Here is a 21476-nt window from a genome sequence, read left to right as displayed (position 1 = left end):
TGACCAGACTGTAGCCATGACATGCTGCTGCTGCGCTTCAGTCGTGTCCGACTCTTTGCGACCCCATGGACTGCAACCTACCAGGCTCCTCCACCCATGGGATTTTCCAGGCAAGAGTACTGGAGTGGGTTGCCATTGCCTTCTCTGGTAGCCATGACATAAGCTGCCACAATTCTGAGAACTGGCCTCAAAGAAATGGGAACAAACCAACCCTGGAACTGAAGATCAACTATACTTAAAACAATCAAGATGACGCTTGATCAGACCACTGCATGACCAACTTCAAGATGACTGTCACAGCTGATGCTGCTGTTTCTGTATGTAGCCCCTTTCCTCCATCTATATACCCCTGAAACTCCCCTTTAAAAGCTCTTGGCCACTGATTGTCAGTGGCGGGAGTCAGCCTTTGGACATGAGTCTGCCCACCCTCCTCCCCAGTTGCTGGGCTCTCACATACAGCAAACTTTCCTTTCACCAACCTTGCCTCTCAAGTATTGGTTTTAGAGTGGTGAGCAGCCAGGTCCCACTTTTGGTAACATGGTGACTTGTGAAGGAGAGGTGGATGAAGAAGCTGGCTCGTAGGCATCCCTTAGTTCCTTTCTCTGAGTACTGTCTTCCTATTCATTGTTTAAAACCCTGCCCAAATACTGCTTTGTTTTTTGCTTTCCCTCAAAGCTGTATTTGCACCAATACCATAGACTTTCTGGGCATGTCCTTAATGTGGCATTTCACATTCTGCCTTGCATTGTAATGATCTCTGTGCATCTTATCTTTTAATTAGACCATAAATTTCTGAAGGTCAGGGGTCATGTCTACTCGTATAGGGCCTAGATTAGAGATTCAGAGAGCCAGGTATTGAAGGAAAGAAAGACATGAAAACTGGTTCCCAAAAATTTGAGCTTGTGACCTTGGCCCAATTAACAGAGTACTTTCAAACTTTTCTGAAATTAAATTTGTTTTTTTTTTTTACAGTTTTATCAGCATCTTCTCTATATGTCATAAAATTCAACTACTGTTAAGTATACAATTCAATGATTTGTAGCAAATTTATAGAGTTGTACAACCATTATTACAATCCAGTTTTAGAATATTCCTATCACCTCAAAAATTCCCTCATGCCCATTTGTCACTCCCATTCCTACCCCAGCTCCAGGCAACCACTAATCTGCTTTCTGTCTCTATGGATTTGCCCTTTTCAGACATTTCATATAAGTGGAATTGTATAATATGTCATCTTTTGTGTCTGGCTTCTTTCACTTAGCGTAATGTTTTTGAGGTTCATCCAGGCTGTAGCAAGAATCAGTATTCTGTTCATTTTACTGCTGAACAGTGTGACTATACCATATTTAGTTTATCTGTTCACCAGTTAATGGATATTTGGATTGTTTCAGGTTTTGGCTATTATGAATAATACTGCTATGAACATTAACAGCTGTCATGTGAATGTCATATTTTCATTTAATTAATTTGTTCAGCAAATATTATGGTACACTTCCTATGTGCCAAGCACTCTACTAGTTAATGGGGATACAGAATTTTATAAAACAGAATTTCTGCCTTCGTGAGGTCTGCATCTACTGGTGGGGGAGATGTGTGGAGGGAGTGAGGGTCGGAGAGAGGGAATGAGAGAGAGAGAGGTAGCAAATTAAAGAAGTAAATTGTGCAGTTTATTAAGAGGAAAAAGTGCTATGGAGGAGAATAAAGCAGAGGAGGGAGATGAGGAATGCCAAGATGGACGCAGTTGTGATTTTGAATTAAGTGTTCTCATGGAGGACCACACCGAGAAGGTGACATCTGAGTTAAGACAGTCAAGGAAGAAGCCTGGTGGGAACGTACAACAGGAACACTCCAGACAGAAGTAACAGCAAGTGCTAAGACCTGGAGGTAGGAGGCGCCTGATGGTGTTTGAGGAGCCACTTTGTTCAGGCTGTAGCAGAGAAAGTAAGGGGAGAGTGGTACCAGGTGAGGCGAGAAAGGAAAGGGAGGAGAGGTCTTTTAGGACCATGTAGGCCATCCTTAAATCCTTAACTTTTCCTTTTAGGGAGATGAAAGGCCATTGGAGGGTACTGAGCAGAGGAGTGACATGATCTCCTGTAGATGTCACAAAAGACACACTGGCTGTTATATTGAAAACAAACTGGAGGGAGCCAAGGACAGAAGTGGGGAGACCAGCAAGGAGGCTGCTGCAAGAATCCAGGTGAGAAGGGACAGCAGCATGGACCAAGGTAAAAGCTGGAAGAAGTGGCTGGATTTTAGATGCATATTTGAAAGTAGACTCCACAGGATTTGCTTCTGCATTAGATGTGGAATGAGGGGAGATAATGGTCATCCAGGGCAGAATGATTCCATGGTTTTGGTCTGAGTAACTGGAGAGATGGAGTTTTATTTATTTTTATTTTATTTTTGGCTGTGTCATATGGCATGTGGGATCTTAGTTCCCTGACCAGGGACTGAGCTGGTGCACCCTGCATTGGAAGCATGGATCTTAACCCCTGAACCACCAGGGAAGTCCTGGAGAGATGGAGATTTAAAGAGATTACTTCAGTAAGAGTTGGCACCCAAAAGGAAAAAGTCTTCTCTAATGAGAGTGGGTAGGGGCAGCACAGATAAGGTCAGGGAGGCTCAACCCAGTTCAGAACCAGAAAGACAACAGCTGACTGTGTCAATTCAATCTGAAAGAGAAGACATAAAATGGACCATAATGGTCAGTAGGCAGAAGAATTTCCAGACAAAGACAAGCTGAACCCTTGATCTGAACATTTGGTGTATGTGGCCAGAGGGAAGTGGATGAGACTTCTTTCCTAGGCCAAACAAAGTTGAATTTTTTATTTACCCAGCTACAATTGCCAACATTTACAATAAATGTTTTAAATTAAGTGTTTTCATTCTTTTCAAGATAAGAATGGTGCTATTCTTACAACTCATGTGTGAATGAGGTTCAGAGGGAAGGGGCTTGGGAGTGATGTGTGTGTGTGTGTGTGTGTGTGTGTGTGTGTGTGTGCGCGCGCGCGCGCTCATGCTTGCATGTGTGCATGAACACAAACATGCATGGGGGAGGTTCTCAAGAGCCCAAGTCCTCAGTCTATATAGGTGAAACTGTGGAGTGGGGACCTACTTGGAGAAAGACATGGTCATGGATAAATATACTTAATGTGGGTAGAACTAAAGCAAAGGGTGAACACCTGGGTATGGTTATTGCAGAAGGGCTTATTTTAGTAAAGCACCTACCTATAACCTATTTTGCTCCAGTTCTATTTCTCTTAGCTTTGTTGAAGGTGGCTTGATCTCTAAAAATTAAGAAACTGGAGTTCTGGTCCTTCTAGAACTTGTGTGCAATTGTTGATTTGGACCTGCCACTCTACTGCCAGATGTGTAAGCCCCAGTTGAAAACTGACCAGTCTCTTTATTATATATTCTTTCTCTACCTCCCCTTATTTCCATGTCCCCATTTTCTTTTCATTACCCAAAAGAATAAAAAAATGCTTTTCTTTTTAAAACAAGCCAAACTCTTTTCTTAGGGCTTCCCCTCCAAGCATATCATCTATACCTCGGTGTGTTCATAATTGTTCTTTGACTTTAAAGCCTCCTGTGGGTAAAAAGTGACTTTTCCTAGTGTTAAGCTTAGCAACCTGGCAATGATACTGGCAAATTGTTAATAATATCCCTTCATCAGAGGTCGTGTTCAATCTTCTGGGTTTAATCTTGGTTTGAGGTAATATGATAGATGGACCAGATGATGAGAGTTCACTAAAGTTTTTCGGTATAGGGCAAAGGTAGCACCTGACCTATTTTGTCTGGCAATAAAGATCCAAGAACTGCTCATACCTGCAGAGAAACTAGAGTTTTCTTGGATGAGGATTTTAAACATTTGCACACTGTAGATACCTATGGGTTTAAAGGAATCAAATTTCAAAGACTTGGAGAAATGCCTAGACTTATTTGAGACTTATTAAATTTCTACTCATTTATCCTTAAGTGTTCAAAAGATTATTTTTCTTAATTCTAAATGAATAGAAAATGACATGCTATGGATTAAGCCTGAATTTCACTTACATTTGTACCAAGAAGCCGTGTCACAAAGGCATAATGCATTTCCTGCTGCTTCTTTGTCTTCTTTTTTTAAAAAAATTCTTTATAGTGAAGGCAGATATTTTATTAGATTCTGCTTTGACCTTTAAACCGAAATCTGGAGAAAATGAGCAAGTTGGAAATAATCTTATGGAAGTAAGACTAGTTCTTAAGATGACCATTCAGAGTTGGACATGATACTGGAGGCCATCTGGTCTACCAATGTTTCTCAGATTGATTTTTGTCCAGGATTCAGCTGTCTTAAAAAATAGAGGACTTGGCCACCTGTAGGAACCTGTTCTCATATTTAGACTACTTTTCAGCTCTCCTTGTGGTCAAAGAGATTATAGCTATTGCTCCCTCCTTGCTTATGTGGCCATTTGATCACAGAAGGAAATTAATTGGCCTGGCATGATTTCACCTTTTGAAAAGTCATGTTGGTTTCCACCCAATACTTGGTGGTTTTCAAGTTGATGCTAATTGATTGATGTTAAGTTCTATATTTTCCCTGATATTGAAGTTAAGCTGACAGGTCTATAATTACCGAGATTGTCCTTTTTCCCTTTTTTAAAAGATGAGCACTTCATTTACCCTTTTTCAGTCTGCAGGGACTTTCTTTATCCTCTTGAGTTCTCAAAAATAATCGCTAGCAGCTATGTAATAACACCTGCCAATTCCTTAAGTACTCTTCGAAGTATATCATCAGGCCCTGCTGCTTTGCCTAAAGCCAGCTTTTCAAAATACTTTTTAACCATTTTATTCTCTTTTTTAGTTTCTGTCTCAGGTTGGCACTGCTCTGAAAACTGAATCCTTGATGATTCTTCTTCATTTAAGGGAAAAAGCCCATCTTTTCCCAGTCGTTGTCAGAACTTCTTTCCGTATCTTTGAGGTGGGAAGTGAGATATTTCCCCTGTAAGCCTGATTTAGTCTTATATCACTAGAGAGGTTCATCCCGGGGTTGGGACTAGAGTGAGATAAGTGATGGGCACATCTTAAGGAGGCATTCAATCTTAGGACTGAACAAGTACAGGGTTGGCACCTAAAGAATGAGTGCCCTTGGACCTCCCTGGTGATCCAGTGGTTAAGAATCCACCTGTCAGTGCAGGGGACACGGGTTTGATCCCTGGTCTAGGAAGATTCCACATGCCTCAGGGCAACTGAGCCCCATGTGCTACAACTACTGAGCCCATGAGCCCTAGAGCTGAGGCTCTGAAACAAGAGAAGACACCACACTGAGAAGCCTGTGCACCTCGAGAACAGCAGCCCTCACTCGCCGCAACTAGAGGAAGCCCACGGGCAGCAACGAAGACCCAGTGCAGCCAAAAATAAAGAAATACAAGTTAAAAAAAATAACGAGAGCCCCAATATTCTGCACCCCAGGCACCTGACTTGCTTTACCTCCGGCCCAGTTCTCTCTGTTCCTGGGACTTGGGGCACACTGTATTCCTGATTTACAAGGTCACCTTGCCCGTCCCTCTTTTACACACACAACATCTGATGTCATATTTTAATTTTTTGCATAACTGTGTTCTAAACCTCTTGCTTATTTCTCCAGCTCCTTGTCAGATATTAGTCAAAATTTCAGAAAGCCTTGGGTTCCTCCTTTGTTCCCATATTATATTTCCTTGTGGAAGGCAGGTCTTGCAGGGGTTTTCTGAGTGGATGAGTGTAAGTCTACATCTAATTGTGTATTTGTATGTGTAGTCTGCAATTTAAATTCTCTGCTAAGTGCTGGGGGAAAAAAAAGAGCCTGTTTTAAAGCTTGTTTCAAGCTGTTAGACCTTCTTTTGGGCAATTAGAATAATAAAATGGGACTTAATACCTTTCTCCCTCCAAGTTGCCAGGTACATTTGTAAGCCACATGACTTTCCCTGACTGGGGGAATAAACTTGCAACAGTAATGGTGAAAATATCCTAAAATGTTAATATTTAGAAAAAAAATTACAGTAGTATCCTTCCTGGGATCCATTTAGGGAATCCAATGAATTTTTCTATATTTGTGACTTACTGCAGAAAGGCCAGTACTGTGTGATGAGTTGCTTCAGTCATGTCTAACTCTGTGCGACCCTATTGACTATAGCCCACCAGGCTCCTCTGTCCATGGGATTTTCCAAGCAAGAATACTGGAGTGGGTTGCCATGCCCTTCTCCAAAGGACAGTAGTGCTCAGTAAGAAAAGGTAGAATTGAAAAAAAAGAATTGCTTTGCTTTTAACATTTTTAGGGCATCACAGAGGAATAATTTGTGGTTTCCATAGGGAAGTAGTAAGTCCTGGGAGAACTCTTAACAGAGTTCTAATTAACTCTAATTCTAACTCTCTCAGTTAGGAGAGGCCAGATCCTTGACTGCACCTAGGAGGCTAACTTGGAGGCCTGGCAACAGATCTGTGCAACCAGTACCTGCCTCATGTTCGCCAATAACTCAAGTCCCCAAGTAGAAATGACGACTGCAAGTTAGGAAGTCTTGGAAACCCAAAGTGTTTAGGAAACTCTGGGAAAACATCTCCCAGCTGGCTCCCCAGCTTGTGTGCATAAATTTAGAGACTGGTTTAAAGAGCTTAGAGCTGGAGTTTCCAAAAAGAAAAAACCTCAGAATGAAGTGAAGTTGCCTCAGCTGATGAGTTGCCTAGGAGGTTAGTTCAAAATCAGAGTCTCAAGAAAGATGATCATGCCAGGAGATCCTCCTGCTCACACAGGTTCAGGACAAGTGTTACCGAGTATCGTGGCTTGGGCACCTCTGGAAGCAAGTCCTATGACAAAGAACCAGGCATCGAGTAAGTAGCTTGTGTGGAAGGTAATTTTAGGAAACTCAGGTACGGGAGTGGGGAAATGAACAAAGCAGGGAAGGATACTGTGAAAGGAGGCCAACCCAGTTGCCACTGTGAGCACCTGGTACTGGGCCCCATTGAGGAACTCCAGGAGGAGCAAAGAACGTGCCTGGAGTTATCTCCAGTGAAATAGAGTAAGGGAGACGGGTTGCTAATCAGCCCTCTCCCCATCAGTCATTGGTTTAGGGCTGCTTCTAGGGGCATTAATTCTTCTGCACTTCAGCTTGTCCTGTGACTGGGCTCCTGTATCCAAAAGTAAAGCTTATATGCAGAGAGCTGCAGGTATGGCAATAAAGAGCTCCGGCTGCACTGACAGGAAGTGACACCTCAGAGCAGGTGGAATGGCTACTATTTTCATGGGTGATGTAGAAGTTTGTCCAAAATCCATTAAGAGACTTCCCTAGCAGTCCAATGGTTAAGACTCCGCACTCCCAAGGCAGGGGGTACAGGTTTAATCTCTGGTTGGGAAACGAAGATTCCACATGCCACAAGACTTGGCCAAAAAATAAATAAAGTAAAATCCACTCAGAGATGCTATTCTCTTTACATAACTACATAACTATGATCTGGCTTTTTGTTTTTTTTTAAGGGCAATGGACCTCAGGTGCTAATTCAGTGTGAAAGACCAGGTAAAGAAAAGAGCTCAGATGTAAATGACCTTGGAGATAAGATAGCTAGACTGAAAAGTCCTCAGGGCAGGGATGGCATCTGTGTGTGTGTGTGTGTGTGTGTGTGTTTAGTTCTCTCTCATTGTTTGCTCAGTAAGCGCTCTTGAATGACCAGTGGGAGAACTTTCTATTATTTCTCCTACCCAAGGAGGCAGAAGTGGAAACAGAGGGAGCAGAAGTGGGAAGTGGACAGTGAATCCCTTACGTGGCTGCTGTTCATCATGGCCTCCTCCACACAGAGCTGATTCTCCTGCAAGGTCTTCCCTTGTCTCTTGCAGACATTGTGTAGATTCTTGATGTCAGCTTGCAGGCTCAAGAGCTTGCTGTTCAGACTGCTTACGTCTCTGTCTCTCTCCCCCACCTCGGCAGTCAGAAAAACAAAAGCATCAATTATGAACTATCAAGAAAATGCTTACTTTCGTTCACTGGTTGACAGAGACTTTAAATTTGCTGGAAATTTGTCCATCAACCCTTCACTGTTATTACTTATTCTGTGTAATGTTTACACAGTATCCATTTGCGAGGTGTCTGAGTGCTCTGCATTATTCAGACAATTACTTATTTACATTAATTAATCTTCACCCACTGCTGTGGGGGCATCATAGATGTTTCCCTTGCTTTCAAGAGAAAGTCAGTGCCTAGAACAATTTCAGGCACCTGGTGAGCTATCTATAATATTAATGGCTCTGCCACTGATGAGATGAACTAGTGAGATGTCAAATGGACTTGTCAAGACTCTAGTGAATCAGTGCTGGAGTTGATGTGGCTTCTGCAAAGTCTCTTCACTTTCCCTTCTACCCACTAAACTAAAGTCTTCCCTCACCTACAAACTTGGGTTTCTCTGGTGGCTCAGATAGTACAGAATCTGCCTGCAATACAGGAGACCAGGGTTCGATCCCTGGGTCAGGAGGATCTCCTGGAGAAGGAAATGGCAACCCACTCCAGTATTCTTGCCTGGACAATTCCATGGACAAAGGAGCCTGGCAGTCTGCAGTCATGGAGTTGCAATGAGTTGGCCACGACTGAGCGACTCACACTTTACACTTTTTACACCTATAAACCTTGTGCTTTTCTTTGGAGACATGTATCAATGGGAATGAATGTAAAATCCCTGGACTGATTGCATAAGATCCCTGTCCTTGATTATAAGTGAAGAAGATTTGTTAATTACTGCTAGGTCAGATGGAAATTAGTGATCAAGATCAAAATAGAGAATGTGGGGCACAGTAGCTTGGGTGGGGTTGGGGCATACAGCCGTGGGAAGGAGGTGGGGACTCTGTCATATAGGATGCCACCTTCCACTCCCAGTGTTGTGGGTGACAACGGTGTGAAAAGATATTAGCAAGCAGCCCTCTGTGAACCTGTCCAGTGGTTTAGTCCTATCACTGTGCAAACTTTTCGTGATACTCCTGAGGACAGGCACCTCCATCTCCGAGTCTTAGATGTTGGAACTGAGGCTGGTGCTTTTATAGTAGGTGCCTGCTTGTGTAAATTATCAGAGCAAGCTCTTAGGTGAGGATTCCTGGCATCTGTTAAAGAAAACAATCCCAAGAGAAATCAGCAAGTAGATGGGGGAAGCAGGACAGGGAAGAGAAGGAAACTAAGGAAGGGCACAGTTTCAGACAAAGTTTTGTGGGAATGGCTTCAGCCTAATTCCACAGGGAACTCCAGAGTCTAAGTAACACCTTAGAGCCCGTCCTAATTAGATGCAATGAAAGCCGGGCTGTCAGCCGCAGCATCGGCCAGCCAATGGTTAAGGGCTGCCTCGTGGAGTGTAAGCTCCCAAGGGCTTCCAGCTTTCTGCTCTTGGGAGTAAAGTGACCCCAAATGCCCAAGGGCAATTCTTCTAAGAGAGTTGTAGGTGCAAAAGCACACAGAAGCCATGAATGCCCAGAAATGGCAAAGTGGTCCAAGTGATAGCGTCCAAGGTCCCATAGGTGGTTAGCAGAGGAGAGTTCAGCTCTCCTGGCCCTGCAGCCAGTGCTCCACCACCACATCCCACTGATTGCGCTGACTTCTTAAATATATGAGCTTTATAAGGCATACTCCCAGGGGGAGCTGGAGACCTGATATGGACATCATAAATCAAGCCTTGCTGGACAGGTCAGTTTAAGAGACCTCTGCACAAGGCTGGGGGTGGGGTGGGAGGGGGCAGAAATAACCACGAGAATCGGACACCTCAATGTCAGAGTATTCGGAATTCAGAAGGTTTCCCAGAAGTGCTGCTGTCTCAGCTGATTTATTCCATCATTTCCATTTAGTACCTGAACATTTTTTTTTTTTTTTACCACTTTACAGTTTAATTAGGTTAACGGCGTGGCTGTGTCATTAAAAGGATTTCATTATCTCAAAACTCTCCTTCTTCCTCTCCAGCTCCTGTCCCTTGTTCCCCACTTTCAGAAAAATAACAGTGGATGTCAACTGCCCCAAGCATGTAATTACCATTAAGACAATTACCAGGGACTCTCTTAAGAGAATATGTGTACAGCAGCTAAAAAAAAAAAAGGTGTACAGACACTGTTCTCTAACTAGAAAACAAAATCCTTGATCTGACAAGGAACAGCAGTTTGATTCTAGTGCTTTTAAAAGCCCTTTTCTCATGGCTTCCTTACTGGGAATACGTATGGAGACTCATTGGGGATTTGGGGGTGGGGAGCCTAGGGATTCCCTATTGCTACAGGACTCTCTCTTTGGCATTTATGAGCAGATTAGGTGAACATACAATGCTTGCTTTATGAAAGTGCCACATGCCCTATACTCTTGCCTGGATGCTGAATATATGCATCCTTAGGTGAGGACCATGTCAACAGATTGTTGTGTATGAAGCTGGGCACACCGAGGACTCACCAACAAAGTACCAGTGATATACAACTTGAGCTTCTCCATGTTAAAGCTCAATACCCTCTCAGGCCAATTAAAAAACCCCCACTCCTTCTAGTTTTAGATGTCCTCTGAGAAGAAGGCCGGCTAGCCCAATTCTGTTGCACCACCAGGGCTTCAGAATGTACACGATCTCATCTGATTTGGACATTAGCACTGACTCAGTGGCACCCCACTCCAGTACTCTTGCCTGGAAAATCCCATGGACGGAGGAGCCTGGTGGGCTGCAGTCCATGGGGTCGCTAAGAGTCGGACATGACTGAGTGACTTCACTTTCACTTTTCACTTTCATGCATTGGAGAAGGAAATGGTAACCCACTCTAGTGTTCTTGCCTGGAGAATCCCAGGGATGGTGGAGCCTGGCGGGCTGCCGTCTATGGGGTCGCACAGAGTCGGACACGACTGAAGCGACTTAGCAGCAGCAGCAGCAGCAGCAGCACTGACTCAGAGTCTCTGAGGCAATTTCTTTGTTCATAAAACAAGAAGTTTGGAATAAATAATCCCTTCTTTGAGGATGCCCTAAACCAGTTGAATAACAAAGGCATTTTGCTGAACGTCACATGAAATTTGCTTTGGAAATCAGAACCTAACCATTCACTCCTAATGGCCAAATTACACAAGGGTTTTGATTCACCAGAATAAGAGTGAAAATGCTGGGAGAGCACTAAGGTGATTTCCATGAACCATGTATTATTTTTTACTGTAAGTGGTTGTAAGAAGGGGCTGTGCTCACCTCAGAACTCTATAAAGGCCAGTGTTTCTGAGGTTTCAGTAAACTTAATTTCTTGCTAATATCATGCACAGAGGTCACTGTACACTATTTCTAATCCTATCTACTTTATGAACGCTAAATTCCAGGCAGATGCCTTTTGAGTATCAATATGCAGTAGAAACTGATTTAATCTGACATTTCATCAATCAGAGCTCTGTAACCAGTACTGGGACACGAGATGAACTGAGAGTCTAATGCTGACCCTCAGGCGCCATCTGATCCTGCTCTAAATATGAAGTCATGAACAATCCGAAATTACAAGCCTCCACTGCTAAATGGGTTTCACGTACATAAACCACATACTTAGATACAGGCAAACCTTGAAGATAATCTGGGCATGGTTCCAGACCACCGAGATAAAGTAAATATCACAGTAAATCAAGTCACACAAATTTTTTGGTTTCTCAGTGCATATAGAAGTTATGTTTACAATATTCTGTAGTCTATTAAGTTTGCAAAAACATTGTATTTAAAAAAGTATATCAGTTCAGTTCAGTTCAGTCGCTCAGTCATGTCCGACTCTTTTAGACCCCATGCATCACAGCATGCTAGGCCTCCCTGTCCATCACCAACTCCCAGAGTTCACTCAGACTCACGTCCTTTGAGTTGGTGATGCCATCCAGCCATCTCATCCTCTGTCGTCCCCTTCTCCTCCTGCCCCCAATCCCTCCCAGCATCAGGGTCTTTTCCAATGAGTCAACTCTTCGCATGAAGTGGCCAAGGTATTGGAGCTTCAGCTTCAGCATCAGTCCTTCCAATGAACACCCAGGACTGATCTCCTTTAGGATGGACTGGTTGGATCTCCTTGCAGTCCAGGGGACTCTCAAGAGTCTTCTCCAACACCACAGTTCAAAAGCATCAATTCTTCGGCGCTCAGCTTTCTTCACAGTCCAACTCTCACATCCATACCTGACCACTGGAAAAACCATAGCCTTGACTAGATGGACCATTGTTGGCAAAGTAATATCTCTGCTTTTCAATATACTATCTAGGTTGGTCATAACTTTCCTTCCAAGGAGTAAGTGTCTTAATTTCATGGCTGCAATACCTTAATTTAAAAATAATTTATTGCTAAAAAATGCTAACCATCATCTGAACCTTTAGCGAATTGCAATCTTTTCGCAAAAGTAACAAAGATCACTGATCACAGATCACCATAACAAATATAACAATGAGCAGTTTGAAATATTGCCCAAAAGCCAAAATGGGACACAGGGACACAAAGTGAGCAAATGCTATTGAAAAAAAATGGCGTTGATAGACTTGCTTGATATAGGGTTGCCACAAATCTTCAATTTGTAAAAAATATAATATCTACAGAGTGCAATCAAGTGAAGCTCAATAAAATGAAGTTTGCCTGTACCCAGTTTTGCTTATAAGGAGTTGGAAACTGATCACTTTGTTTGAAGGCCTGTGATAGCAGCAGCAGCTACCAACCAGGCAAAGTGATGAGTGCTGATGCTGCAGTTGCTACTATATTCATGATAGTTATTAGAAAATAGGTTACTTACTGAAGCAAATTTTCTGTATTGATTAAGTGAGTCTTTTTTCAAAGAACATGCCTTCTTGAACTATATTTCAAAAGATGATATGAAATTTTGCTCTAGGCTTCAAAAGTATTGACAGGACTTGCCTGGTGGTCCAGTGGTTAAGAATCTGCCTGCCAATGCAGGGGACACAAGTTTGACCCCTGGTCCGGGAAGATTCCTATGCCTTGGGGCAACTTAAGCCCATGCACCTCAACTACTGAGCCCACATGCAGCAACTACTGAAGCCTGAGTGCCCTAGCGCTCGTGCTCTGAAATAAGGGAAGCCACCACAGAGAAAAACTTGTGCACCACAGCTAGAGAGTGGCCCCCAACTCCGCTTGCTGCAACTAGAGAAAGGCCTGTGCAGCAACAAAGACTAGGCACAACCAAAACATAGAACTAAACAAAAGATTTTTTAAAAAGTATTGACAGAGAGTCTTACGCTTATTTTCCGGGGGGGCTGATGTTAAACTGAAGCTTGTGATTCAGTAGCACACTCAGGCCCCAGGAGCATTACAAAGATTCAAGATGGCAGCATTTCCCAGGATTTGGAACTTGAACGATACAGCTTGGATGGCAGTTTCCAGAGTAATTCTGGAGTCCACCAACAATACCATAAAGTTATTATCTGGGAAATTATTTTTGTGAGGATAAAGAAAGGTCTTCAATAAACAATGGAAAACCATCCTTAGGCCTCACTACCATTCAAAACATATCAGTTTGTAGTCAGAGTTATGTTTTTAAAAGCATGAAATCTTAAAAGTTAACATTGCTACAGGAATTTTTATAGTTTACTTCTACAGTAAAAGAGTTTAAAGTTATCTATAGTAATTCCAAACATTGCTATTGATATTACTAACTTGATTCCTGAGTTTACTTTTCCATCTATAAAAACATTACAGTTTTTATTTACTTAAGATGGGAATTAATGGGCACTTACCCAAGGTTTAGCCTGTGAGTAAAAATTTTGGATCCAATTATGTTCATATAGTGAAGACTGAGTATATTTTATTGTGTCTTAAATTCTTTAAAAACTGACACCCTGTATAAGTATATGGCTTAGGATACACATGGCCTATGTCAGAGATCCACCACCTATGGAATATAGGCCAATTCTCATTGGCATATAATTTCCTCCAACATATCCTTGGAGAAATTATTTCCCTAGAGAGTAAGCTCCACAAGAATAGGGATCTTTGTCTATTTTGTTCACTGCTTCATCCCTAGGCCTTAGAGCAATGCCTGGCACAGTGAAGTGTTCCAAAGATAACAAGTGAATGAAGAAATGCCCTTCTAGAAAAGCCATATCAGACCCTTTTTCTTCCTGCAGAACTTTCAGTGAATCCTGAAGGGCTCCCACTAGTAATCTAGCAGGAAAGGAGTTGAAACACCTCTTTTGGAAACTGCTTACCTCTAGGTAGGAGGTCTGTTAGAAAGCATATGTCATGTGGGACAGCCCTACAGTAACAAAAACATCCCCCTTAAGTCCTTTCTGGAACAAGTCAGGGAAAACATAAACACAGTTTGACTGAAATATTAAACTCAGCAGAACACTCTGTTTCCATATCAGTCCAGATAAAGAGAAAATGTTGGCAATAATATTTAATAAGTGCTTAAGTCCCAAGCACTGGTTTTTTACATGTGGTATCTTACTTAATCCTCACAGTGAGCCTTGGAAATAAGTGCTCATTATTCATATTTTCTAGGTAAGGCAAAGGAAGCTCAGAGAGGTTAAGTAAAATGCCCAATATCACACTGCTATTAGATATGGACCCAGACCCACCTAACTCAAGTCTGGGCTCTTATATGTTATGTATGCTCTGCTGCCCAACTCTGTCTGAGATTTGAGGATGCTTATTATAGGAATTTTGAATCATGAAATTTGAAAAGATGTCCCTTGTAACAAAGGTTCAATCAACTCTATTCCTTTATACAGAGGAGTAAGAAGACTTACCTCATCTTTCATTTCCTTGGTACCTCTCAATTCTCCTTTAAGTTTTAGCATTTTCTGAGCTTTGTTATAAACCTGAAAAAGTCCAAGAATTTAAGATGGAAAAGCATAAATTTGGCCCTTTAAAGATTTTCCCACCTGGATATGCGCTCTCAGCAGGGAGTCTGGAAAAATTTCTGAACTGTTGGCAATACCTACTTGCCTCTCCATCTGTTTGTGTTTTCGAAAGTGTGTTAAAGCCTTTGCTAGGAAGACAGGACCGTGGTTTTACATCTTTCCCCAAAAATCACCAGTTGGTAGGCTAGATAGTTTCTGAACTCATCCTTCTTGGAAAGTAAAAGGTCTGAAATGATTTTACTTTCTAGGTTTCTAAATATTCTATGGCTCAAATATAGTTAATATTAGGTACTAATTATGAACCAGTTGGGATGTGCACGCACATCAGCTTCATTCTCGTCATAACCCTGGGATTTCTGTCTCCACTTTACAGAGGAGGAAATGGAAGCCCAGAGAGGCTAAGTGACTTACCCAAGGTCAGACAGGCTCTCTTACTACTCCATGGGGATCTTCCCTTCCATTAATTTCTACTTATTAATTTGGAAATATCTGATGATGTGATTTTTTTTTGCAGTGTCAAGTTACTGTTATATTGGCGGTTGTAAAGCTAGGAAACTTGGAAAGTGCTGAGAATTATCCAAATAAAAAGCCTCAAGGAAAACCACAGATATTTGCACATATGTGTGTGTAAGTATAGGATGATGCATGTGAGGTCATAATGCACTGCACTTATTATTAAAATAATCTAATTCATTATGTTTTAAACTCTAAGACTAGAGGAAGTTTCCATCAGGCACTTACCTGCAGAATAGTTGCAAGAATGAGAAGCTATCAAAATACTCATTCTTTGTAATGAACCACATACCGCACCCCTAATATAAGCCAAGAGGAAGAAAGAATGTTGGTGAGAATTTGGAATGTTTTATGGGGTTGTATTCTGATGTGCTGCATTGTTTACCCTCTTACGGCTTCATGCAGAGAGATGCATCATGGGAATGGTGATGTCCGTCTGGCTTACCCAGTAGGGAGGGGCTAGGTGATTCCGCAGTAACAAATAATCCACAAATCTCAGTGATATAAAACCATGAAGGTTTATTTTTCACTTGTGCTACATGTCCTTTATGAGTCAGCTGGGGCTCTGCTCTTTATTGTCCTCAGCTAGTAGAACCTCTATCATCTAGTATGCTGCCTGTTGCCATGGCAGCAGAAAGGGAATTAGGTGAATCACACACAGGTTCTTAAAGTGGAAGTGACACACTTCACTTCTGCTCACATTTCATTGGCCAAAACAAGTCCTATGGCTATGCCCACTTTCTTCCTTTACCCTCAAGAGGAAATATTGGTGAATGTTACAAATCACTTCAATGCAAGATATCTTAGTTGACTGGGCTGCTGTAACAAAATATCACAGACTGCATATTTTATAAAGAACAGAAAAACTTTTTTCTCACAGTTCTGGAGGTTGAGAAGTTCATGATCAAGGTGCTAGGAGATTAGGTGAGGACCCACTTCAGAGATGGCTGTTTCTTTTTTTTTGCTGTAAATTCGCATGGCAGAAGGGACAAGGGAGACTCCTGGGGTCTCTTTTATAAGGGCACTAATCCCATTCATGACAGCTCCATCTTCATGATGTAATCACCTCCCAAAGGCTCCCACCTCCTAATACTATCACCTTGATGGTTAGGATTTCAACACATGAGTTTTGAAGGGACATAAACATTTACTCTACACTGTTATACAGCCAAGAAGATTAAAAATAGCATGGCCTAAAAGAACACTGAACAGGTCTCTATGCCAGGAAGCTGCTAAACCTAGTTCAGCACCTAAGTCAAGGAGCAGCCTATGGAAAAGCACTCATCTCTCCAAGCCTTCATTCTCCCTCTCTGAACTGAGGAGTTGTACTGAACGATGGCTTTCTTTCCTAGCTCTAAAGTTTACTGTTTTGGTTCTACCTTGATGGACATTCTTCTTTAACAGGAATCGTGAACGCAGCCCAAGCATCACACAAAGGTTGTAGTGGAGTAAACATATCCTTGAGAATAATATTCCTCTAGAGGCTGACGACTGAGCGACTAACAACAGAAGCTGACTTCCTGGATCGTCAGGAGATGATTCTTAAATAAAATGAAATCTTGTCCCAGAGACAGAAAAATGATTGTCTAATTCATGATCGTTTCATCTACTATGGAGTTCCACAGCTACCATTGCAAGGGCCAAGAGCATTTGGAAGGAAAAGTGGCAGGCACAGGCTCTCATATTTGCATGGAAATATATTTACTAAGTAAAATAAATTAGAGGAAAAATAGAGAGCTGAACTGTGTTCCATGAGGGAAATATGGGAGTCCTGTGGGTCATTAACAATAGAAGTGGGCAATTTGGAAGTGTTTATGACGAAAAAAAAGGGAAGGGTTATACAATAAGTTTGGAAGCATTTGACAGTAATGTGTGCCAGATGGGTAAGGAAGAGTACTTTGGGGCAGCCTCAGCTGCTTCATAAAATGATCACAGGAACCTTCACAATGCCTTCTGAGGAGTGTGTGTCTAGTGTGGCTGGACAAATATTTTGTAGAGGAGAGAATTCATCCCAGAGGGAGGGGCTCCCCACCTGATCCATGGATACTGATCTCTGGGCACAGGACTTGAAGGTCCCCTCTCTTCTCAAACTCTTGATTCTACACCTGTGCTATTGTCTCCGGCCTCACTGTTGAGACCTTCACATCCTTGTGCCTCGTCTCCTCCACTGGCATCTCCAGTTCTGTTGTGTCTCCCCAGGGAACTATTCTTTGTGTATTCGAAAGTTCTGCCATCTGCTTTTCTAGCAGGCTTTTTCTTGGTGACAGTTGGGACCACAAAAAACAAAAGACAAAAACTTGGGCAGGGGATCTAGTGATGTTTTGTGCCTCTGAAGTTGGCCTCAGCCCCCACACAGAGCACTTTACAGATTCTCAAGAAACACTTATATTACATCTAGTCATCACATCAGTGACTAGGGTAGCAGTATGAACTCAAGTGTGCAAAGAAAAAGTAACTATTTTTGTATTACTCAATCTCTTTGTTAGATTCCATTTATACCAAATGGCAGAAAATGGAATCTTAGTTATTTCTGAGAAATAGCCATCATTTTTCAGATAAAAAATGAAGCAGTTCATGATTCCTTCCACCTATTTAGGTCTCTCCAGATTGTGCCTCAGTTCTGGGGTCCTGGTTGCTCTGGTCCCTGGTCAAAGGTGTCTCTCGCAGCTGGAGTGTGCCCAGATGTCTATGTGCTGGTCATCAGGCTGCAGAGACTTCATCTTCTTACTGTAGCTTTCTGGGCCTTTTTCTTCCTCTGAGGAAGCTGCTAATGCAGAAAGACACACACATGTGAGCTTGGTCTCAGGCTCTCTTCTCTTGGACCTGCTCTACCGTCATTATACCATCATCATTTCCACCATTCTCTAGAAAGGTCAGTTGAAAGGAAAGGGATAGGATTTTAAGATCTTATTCACTCACTTCCCTGTCCCCCACTCCTGGTATGCATCAACATTTCTGCCTCTGGACTGCTAAATCTATCTGGGATTCTATTGTTTTCTCAATTTTTGACAATTATACTGACCTTACCTGGGTCAAATTCTCTAACTTATGTTCATATTTTCCTCTCTTTCCTCTTTATTAATTCAGAGAGTCCTTGTTACCTTGTGGGGAGAGGAAGGAAAAAGGTCTAAGTGAATAAGTTCAATGAAACACAGGTTGAGTAGGGGCAGGATGGGAAACACACGTTAGTACTTCTTACACCATCTATCAGTATCTTCGTGAGGTTACAACATGCCATCAACACAGATTACTGGTGCTGACTCCCCATGAAACTGCTCACAGCTTGGGCATATGGATGAACTACTGGCCTTAAAGCAACACTGTCTGTTACTTTTCCTTCATGACCTAGATGGAAGAATATCAAGAATCTATTTTTTTAATTTAAAACACATTTCTGGGTTTTCACAGAAAGAGATACTATTTAGTTTAAAGTTAAATCTATCCTTTGGGGTTAATCAAACTTAACATGTTTACCTACACTTAGCCATGAGTCTTTCCACCTGTGAAGAAGGCTGAGTGCCAAAGAATTGATGCTTTTGAACTGTGGTGATGGAGAAGACTCTTGAGAGTCCCTTGGACTGCAAGAAGATCCAACCAGTCCATTCTGAAGGAGACCAGCCCTGGGATTTCTTTGGAGGGAATGATGCTGAAGCTGAAACTCCAGTACTTTGGCCACCTCATGCGAAGAGTTGACTCATTGGAAAAGGCTCTGATGCTGGGAGGGATTGGGGGCAGGAGGATAAGGGGATGAGATGGCTGGATGGCATCACTGACTTGATGGACGTGAGTCTGAGTGAACTCCGGGAGTTGGTGATGGACAGGGAGGCCAGGCATGCTGCGATTCATGGGGTCGCGAAGAGTCGGACACAACTGAGCGACTGAACTGAACTGAACTGAACCAATAAAAACTAGTGGTAAAGAACCCATCTACCAATGCAGGAGACATAAGAGACATGGGTTTGATCCCTGGGTCGGGGAAATCCCTTGGAGAAGGGAATGGCTACACACTTCAGTATTCTTGCCAGGAGAATCCCATGGACAGAGGAACCTGGCGGGCTATGGTCCATAGGGTCATAAAGAGTCAGACATGACTGAAGTGACTAGCACGCACGCACACACCAATATAAAAGGGTGACGACTCCTAGGGGTATTAATTATTGAAATGATGTTCAATATTCCTTCCAGTTTACAAATACGTGAACACCATGATTTGACAGGATGCCCCTTGTACAATAAATTGCTTCTGCCAAGAGCTCATAGACATAGACATGTGTGGAGGCCTGGCATGAACGATCTACTTCTTTGGATCAAAATCCAGTTCAAAAAGAAAATAATCTCTGGTCATGTAGTGCATATCTGAGAAGCAGAGGTGGGAGAAGGGGATGGTTTTGCTTAGGTTGGGGATTCTGTGCCAGGACTTAGTGACAGGAACCTGACACCAAGGTTACTGACTAGTCCAACCCGATGACTGAGGCTATTCTGGAGAGGAAGAAGGGCCAGTTGGGTCTTCTAAAGGAGACTTTGGAATGGCTGAAGAAACAAGGGTCTTGAAGGAACAAGAGAAGGGGTCCCAGGATTTATCAGACTCATTGCTACAGGTGAAAATCTCTCCCTACAGGTAGCTCTTCTCACAGAGGCTGTCAGTTGTCTGTTCCAATATCCATACTATAAATCTTTCATTGTAACAGAACCTTTATCAGGGTGTCTATGTACTCATCCAAAAGACTACCTATCCCAGCCTCTCTGGTAGCCAAGCATGGCTATATGTCTAAGTTTTGGCCAATAAGATGTAAGATGAAATACTGTGGGGACTTCCTGGAAATCCTAAAGAGTAGTGTACAGCTCTTTGTTCCTTCTTCCTTTCTGGTTGTTTGGAATGATGATTTAGGGGCTGGTGCTCCAGCAACCATCTGGGATATGATGTGATGCTCATAGACGTAGAACCTAGGTCTCTGATGGTATGGAACCACCATGCCAGTCCTGGAGACAGAGAAAGAGCAACTTTAAATTTATTTATGTATTTATTTATCGTCACATCTCGCGGCATGTGGGATCTTAGTGTCTCAACCAGAGATTGAAAGTGCTCCTATTGCAGTGGAATCACAGAGCCCTAACCACTGGAGAAATTTCTATCATTTAAGTGACTTCTATCTTAAGTCATGGTTGTTTTGGATTTTTTCTATTTTTAAGCAGTTAAATCTAATGCAAAAGGATAAAGTACCCTTAATTACAGTCCTCTTCAAGAGACCTCTGTACTGGAGAAATTTCTATCATTTAAGTGACTTCTATCTTTAGTCATGGTTGTTTTGGATTTTTTCTATTTTTAAGCAGTTAATCTAATGCAAAAGGATAAAGTACCCTTAATTACAGTCCTCTTCAAGAGACCTCTTTACAACTCACTCTCCGTTTATAGCACCTCCACTAGCTGCTTCTACATTTTGGAACCTCTGTTTCATTGTGGACCAACTCTTTGACCCCATGAACATTTTTCTCAAATGTTCCTTTCTCTTCCTTGACTTGGTTTTCTCTTGATACAGTCTCTTTGTTTCACTCTTTCTCTTTTTCCACTTGATGTATGGAGTACAAAGATCCAGGGTGGGGAAGGGAGCAACATATTTAGTCCTCCTACTGCCACCATCATTATTCCCATGCCATTTAGTAAAATATCCTCTTTTGAAGAACAGTTTACCCTTAGGATAAACTGACATACTGAAAACTCTCCCACCTGATTTCTCAGTATCTTCCTTTTTTAAATATGAGGCATCTTCTTTCTGTCTGTCCAAAAAACACACACTTTCAAGACCCAACTCAGTAGCCATTTCTGTCATCTTCTTTCCAACCACATGCACTTATCAACACTTGTGTGGCAGCTACTATATGTGAGGCACTGTACCAAACATAAAGAACAACAATTCTCATAGCAGCCTTGCCAGGTAGGTAACCCCTCAGGCTCCTGTGGCACTTAATCTGTTCACTTAAAAAAATATTCACTTATCTGCCTGCATTAGGTCTTAGTTGAGGTGCGCAGATTCTAGAGAGCTCGGGCTTGGCACTTGCCCCCTGGCATGTGGGATCTTAGTTCCCCAACCAGGGATTGAATCCGTGTCCCTTGCACTGGAAAGCAGATTAATAGCCACTGGGCCACCAGGGAA

The 21476-nt window shown here is 42.3% G+C and overlaps 1 protein-coding gene and 1 long non-coding RNA gene across 4 annotated transcripts in view; one reads left to right on the top strand and one right to left on the bottom strand.

Annotated features, from left to right (window-relative positions):
- PMFBP1 (polyamine modulated factor 1 binding protein 1) overlaps window positions 1–16735 on the bottom strand; it is a 48258-nt gene extending 31523 nt beyond the window's left edge. For 2 of the 3 annotated variants that reach the window (XM_059877480.1, XM_059877481.1), the window contains exons 1-3: window positions 16203–16735; window positions 14698–14769; window positions 7768–7923 (exon numbers count right to left, since the gene is read on the bottom strand). In XM_059877480.1, the coding sequence (XP_059733463.1) occupies window positions 7768–7923; window positions 14698–14769; window positions 16203–16226 (252 nt within the window). In that variant the 5' untranslated portion in view covers window positions 16227–16735. Of the gene's footprint in view, window positions 1–7767; window positions 7924–14697; window positions 14770–15552; window positions 15640–16202 lie in introns of those variants that run through there. The other variant, XM_024979002.2, reaches the window with a different exon arrangement.
- On the top strand, window positions 15566–16893 carry LOC132342828 (uncharacterized). Its single transcript, XR_009491360.1, has 2 exons — window positions 15566–15655; window positions 16729–16893. It is a non-coding gene; the product is annotated as an uncharacterized lncRNA (long non-coding RNA).
- Window positions 16894–21476: the final 4583 nt, after the last annotated feature.

Source organism: Bos taurus, chromosome 18, assembly GCF_002263795.3.
Source record: "Bos taurus isolate L1 Dominette 01449 registration number 42190680 breed Hereford chromosome 18, ARS-UCD2.0, whole genome shotgun sequence".
NCBI lineage: Eukaryota > Metazoa > Chordata > Mammalia > Artiodactyla > Bovidae > Bos > Bos taurus.
The sequence above is the reverse complement of the archived record's forward strand: the minus strand, read 5'-3'. Positions and strand labels throughout refer to the sequence as shown.